This window comes from Polistes dominula, unplaced genomic scaffold (assembly GCF_049000335.1).
Source record: "Polistes dominula isolate Pdom_NZ unplaced genomic scaffold, Pdom_raw_medaka contig_10, whole genome shotgun sequence".
NCBI classification, from domain to species: domain Eukaryota; kingdom Metazoa; phylum Arthropoda; class Insecta; order Hymenoptera; family Vespidae; genus Polistes; species Polistes dominula.
The window spans coordinates 73,244-79,243 of NW_028301136.1; the positions used below are offsets into that span (position 1 = coordinate 73,244).

Below are 6,000 nucleotides of genomic sequence, written 5' to 3' on the forward strand. Positions count from 1 at the left end.
GTTGGGCTTAATAAATCGGTAGAATATATCTGATAATTCCGTAGGGTATTTCATATAAGTACGGAGAGCCTGATAATTGCGTAGGGTATTTTATCTATTTCCGTATTTAGGTACCTAATAAGTCCGTAGGGTTCTTCCGATAAGTCAAAAGGGTATTTCTGATAAGTCCGCAGGGTATTGCATATAAGTCAGTAGGGCCTGATAAGTCCGTAGATTATTTCTGATAAGTCTGTAGGGTAGAGCCTGATAAGTCCGAAGGCTATTACCGATAAGTGCGAAATGTAGGGCCTTATAAGTCCGTAGGGTAGGGTCTGTTAGTCCGTACGGTATTTCGTTAAGTCCGTAGGTTATTCGAGATAAGTACGTTGGGTATGTCATATAAGTCCGTAGGGCCTGATAAGTCCGTAGAACATTTCCGATAAGTCCGTAGGGAATTTCCGATAAGTACGTAGTGTTTAAGATTTAATCTGCCCAATCAGAACGCGCAGCAGTTGTCGCTCAATGCAGACTCTCCATAACTCATCTCGGCGGTGAAGAATCATCTAGACGCCGGCTTGTCAGTCAGTCATCTCTTTGTCATCGCAAATACCATACATGTCTTCTCATTATTTTTCTCAACGACTCGTTCCAACCGCACGCGTCTTCTCAACTTTGTCTTACGTCTTCTTACAAAGTACAAGTTCGGTGGGATTAATATAATCCTCATCGTCCGGTTCATAAGTGATTAATATAATCACGCCGTCTCTAGTCCACTCATTGTAATATTCTCAGTGTAAAGTTCTGAACGTGGTCCGCTCAACGGCTACTCGATTTGAATCTCAACCGACACGCGGTTACTCGTACGCATTTTATTAAATCTGACCACTCACTGCAAATGCTCGGCGTTCTTCTTACTTAGACCACTCATTTCCTCAACTTTTGGTCCTTCGAGCCGGATCGAGCATTTGCAGTGCAGATGTGTAAAAATTAGTATAGTTCATTGTGTGTGGTGTATTTCGTCATCTCACTTTCTTTGTTTGGGAAAGTAGTGCTAACTCATGTAGTGCTCTAACGCGTGACGTGGTGCCGTGTCACGCCTTCTCTTGTTGCTCGTAAAGTAGTGCTATCTTAGTCGCTTAGTTCCGCGCGAAATAGTGCCATCTCAAGTCGTGTGGCTACGCGTGACTTAGTGCCGTCTCACGCCCGCTCTTGCGTCGCGAGAAATAGTACCATATCGCTCGCGTTAGTGTGACGCGTGAGCCGCCCCTCCTCTCTCACTCCCGAGTAGGGTGGGATATAGCTATCTCTCTTGCGAGTACGTTTCGTCTCACTCGCTTCGCGCGACCCGCGAACACTTCCCCCACTCTAACTCCCGAGTAGCAGGGCATCGTCATCTCGATCGCCGTATTTACTAAATAGTGCCGTTATCTATCGCGACATTGTCTTTTCATTGGCACTACTTATTATCAGTGACTCTCAGTGTGATCTCATTAAACAGTGACTTTCACTACAGACTTCTCGATTAATCATCGCGATGGTGCTTGTGCGTGATGAAGACCAAAAGGCCAAGACCACAAGCAGTGGTCATGACCAATCAACCTCTCAGACAGCTCAACCGACCAGCCTGGCGGTACCATCGACTTCCACTCATGGCCAAGGTCCCCAGACCAGGAGCTAATCGCCAGTGCCACTCAGTACTGAATTCACATTGCGTGTGCAGGCTCAAAGGGAGATCATTGTTTCAATAGAGGATATACTCAGTCAGGTTGGTGAGCAATCCGAAGCGATCACCCTGACAGAGGTGAACATGATGCTCGAGCAGCTGAAGGAGCTGCATAGGTCATTTCCCTAGGAGCACGCTCAACTCGTATGCAATTAGCCTCCCAACCAAATAAGGCATCCATATCTTACCGAGATGGTCAGCATCAACGAATCGAAGTTGATGCTGAAGACAAAAAGATTGCTTATTCAGGCTTAAGGAACAGCTCACTCAGATAACTAAGCCGACTCCTTCACCTGAAGCTGGTGCTCGTGCCCGCTCCCGACTTCCTGATTTGACAGTGCCGACATTCAGTGAAGATTGCCGAAAATGGCCTGATTTCAAGGCCATGTTCAGCTCAGTAATAGGAGACCGCTCTGACCTTAGTGACCTGGAGAAGTTCAAGTACCTCAAGTCAGCGATGCAGGGAAAGGCTTATGAGATCATTGCCAACATAACTCCAGACAACTCATCATATGACTCGGCTTGGACATTGCTCATATCAAGGTTTGAGAACAAACGCTTGATAATCAAATCTCATCTCGAAGTGCTTCTCAATCTCAAACCGATGCAAAGGCGCAAAGCTACATCGCTGACTAAAATGGTCAACATTATTAACGAGACTACTCAGGTACTCAGAACGCTCACTGTGGAGAGCAACAATGATTGCCTCATGGTAACCCTTCTCACTGGCCTACTCGATCGTGACACTCGTGAGAGATGGGAGACATCTCTTGCCTCCACCGATGAATTTCCAACTTTCAGCCAGCTCACGGAATTTCTGGTGGCTCGTGCTCGCACATTGGAAACAATGGAAGCCTCGTCCACGCCTACTCAACCCATTGTGCAGAAAGGGGCTACGACTACTCGGACAAGCTCACATCAGGCATCTCAACAGCCCCCAGCAAGCTCATCAAGGTCGGTCACTTATCAGACTTCTCGTCCAGCTTAGTCACGAACGACATATCCGTGTGACTGTTGTGGGCTAGATCATTATATCGCGATCTGCCCAAAAATGCAAGGCTACTCGGTCAACCAAAGGGTGAGGTTGATCAAAGACAGAAGCTTATGCTGCAATTGCCTAGGCAGGCATAACCTGAGGAGGTGCAACAGCCAACGGCATTGCAAGTCATGCAACGATTTTCATCACACCTTGTTGCATAGTGCCGACCTCTCAACCATCTTCGAACCACCAGGAGATGAGGCTCAGACCGCTCAGGAGGTGTCAGACACACCCGCTCCCTCAGACCAGTCCTCTCAAGCATGAAGCTCAGGGCAGCTCGTTGAGAGTTGCGATCATCCTGTGTCTAGCTCAGCCCATCTCAGTCATCTGACATTGCTGACCTCAGACAGCTCATGGATCGCTCCAACGAATTCTCAGGCGACTTGGCAGAGACACTCAGTACGACCGATTGTACACTCAGTTCATGCGAGAGTATGAAAAAGCTCAGCACATGCTCAAGCTCGATGACAGCTCAGTTGGTAGAAGGCCACATTATTATCTGCCTCATCATGGGGTACTTAAGCCAGACAGCTCCACCACGAAGCTCAGGGTTGTTTTCAATGGTTCAAGTGCCAGCTCCACTGGTCACTCGCTCAACGACATCATGCACGCTGGTCCTAATCTGATGCTCAACATCTTCGACTTGCTCATTTGGATACGTCAACTCAAGTATCTCTTTGCGACTGACATCACCAAGATGTACCGGCAAATCAAGATACACCCAGATTACCAGGATCTTCAACGCATCGTGTGGGTAAATGAAAATAGTTTTAGTGGTGAGTGTGGGGTGTTTAATTTTTTTGTTTTTTTTTTTTTTTTTTTGTTTTTTTTTTTTTTTTTTTTTTTTTTTTTTTTTTTTTTTTTTTTTTTTTTTTTGTTTTTTGTTTTTTTTTTTTTTTTTTTTTTTGTTTTTTTTTTTTTTTTTTTTGGTAAATGAACAGCAGGTTGAATCTCATTTTCAGCTTACCACAGTCACGTATGGAACTAAGTCAGCACCGTTCCTAGCTGTAAGAACGCTTCTTCAGCTCGCTGAAGATGAAGGCTCTCAGTATCCTCTTGCTGTCAAACCGATCACACACGGGCGTTATGTTGACATCTTCGGAGGATCCAATACAGTGGAACAGCTCGTGGAGACTGCTCAACAACTCATACGGCTCTGTCATGCAGGCGAATTCCCGCTTGCCAAGTGGCACTCTACTTCTCAGCAACTGTTGAGAGAGGTCTCGTCTGAGCTTGGCGAGACCTCAGGCATCTCATTCGATGACTGTGATACCAAAATCCTTGGTATTCGATGGTCACCTCAACAGGATATATTCGACTTCTCAACAATCTCGTCTTCTCCCTCCAAACGATTCTCGAAACGTCTCGTCCTCTCAGAAGTAGCACAAATATTTGATCTATTAGGCTTTGCATCTCCAGTCATAGTTAAAGCTAAGATCTTTCTTCAGGCTCTCTGGTTGCATAATCTCGACTGGGACGAACCACTCTCAGAACAGCTCATTTCATAATGGCTAAGCATCAGACAAGATCTCATTAGTCTAGCCAGACTCTCCATCTCACGTTGGTTCAACACGCTCTCTATTTCAGCTGTTGAACTACATGGCTTCTCTGATGCATCGCAATTCGCAATAGCAGCCGTTGTGTATCTCGTTGTCAACTCGCCGTCTACTGGCGCCAAGGTCTCTCTAATTTGCTCAAGTCCGAAGGTCTCACCGCTCAGGCGGCTAACCATCCCGAGGTTAGAACTCTCAGCAGCGCTGCTACTCTCCACGCTCATGAATCATGTTTGCGCTACTCTAAACATGATCATAACTAAGACAATTTTTTGGACGGACTCTCAAGTAACACTCACATAAATCAAGGCTCATCCATCAAGATGGAAGGATTACGTGCGCAACCGCGTAATCAAAATTCAAGAACTCTCAAGGAACGCTCATTGGAGGTATGTGCCTGGCACATCAAACCAAGCTGACTGTGCATCGCGTGGGATAACCACAGATCAGCTGAAAAAGCACTCTCTATGGTGGACGGGACCACCATTGCTCACTCAAACAATGGCAACATGGCCGGCTCAGATCGATACAACTCCTGATGACTCATGCGCGCAAGAAGCTCGTTCTCGTGTTGCACATCACGCGGTACGATCTTCTCCGAGTTATCATTGGGATCTCATTATCGATTCTCATCGCTCAGCAGGTTGCTCCGAGTTACAGCTCTCTGCAGTAGATTTCTCAAGAGGCTCTCAGGAGAGCTTGACTCGACACCAGCAGCCTGTATCTCAGTCAAAAGCATGGAAGACTCACGACTCTTTTGGGTCAAGTCCACTCAATCGGCTTACTACTCAGAAGAAATCTCAGTGCTCTCAAGACAATCTCAGCTGCCAAGCTCGCACCCACTCTCTAGACTCACCGCATTCATTGATGCCGGCGGTGTGCTCAGGGTGGGCGGTCGCCTCTCAAAGTCCGAACTCATGTACGAGGCAAAACATCCAGAAATTCTCCCTCGTAGCTCCAGGCTCTCAGAACTTATCATCGCCCATGCTCACAAGAAAACGATGCATGGAGGCACTCAGTCAACTCTGGCATTCATCAGACAACTCTACTGGATCTTTGGAGGAAAAGCCCCAGTGAGGTCATATGTTCTCAGGTGTGTGGTGTGTGCTCGTTACAGGGGGATCCGTGCTCAGCAACTGATTGGCCAGCTACCTCTAGCGCGAGTCACTCCATCACGCCCGTTCTCTCACACAGGCATTTACTAAGCTGGACCGCTCACGCTCAAGACCACTCGAATTACTCAGCAATGATCCAGAAGACATCTCAGTGCTCACACCAGGGCACTTTCTCATCGGAACGGCACTCAATGCTGTTCCTGAAGGCTCACTCTTAGACATCTCAGCAAGTCGGCTCTCCAGATGGCAGTTCATCCAGCAACGAGTTCAACATTTCTGGCGCATGTGGTAAACTCAGTATTTACAACAACTACAAGCTATCTCAAAGTGGCATCACGCTCGTTACCAGATTAAGGTTGGTTCTCTCGTTCTCCTTACTAATGAGCGTCTGCCTCCAGGAAAATGGCCCATAGCTAGAGTGCTCAAATTGCTGCCAGGGGAGGATGGACTCACTAGGGTGGTATCGCTGAAAACGGCCGCCACAACACTCACCAGGCCGATCACCAAGCTCGCAGTCCTCCCAGTAGCCCCTCAGAAAGCAGCATAACTCATCATCAACTTCGTTGCTGATTGCGGGCGGATATGTTTGGG

At 47.2% G+C, this 6,000-nt stretch overlaps 1 protein-coding gene across 1 annotated transcript; it reads left to right on the forward strand.

Annotated features, from left to right (window-relative positions):
- Positions 1–2,937: 2,937 nt before the first annotated feature.
- On the forward strand, positions 2,938–4,249 carry LOC149030992 (uncharacterized). The gene is made up of 3 exons (XM_089177062.1): positions 2,938–3,020; positions 3,120–3,495; positions 3,704–4,249. Exons 1-3 carry the CDS (start codon positions 2,938–2,940, stop codon positions 4,247–4,249), a joined length of 1,005 nt encoding a protein of 334 aa, XP_089033188.1.
- Positions 4,250–6,000: the final 1,751 nt, after the last annotated feature.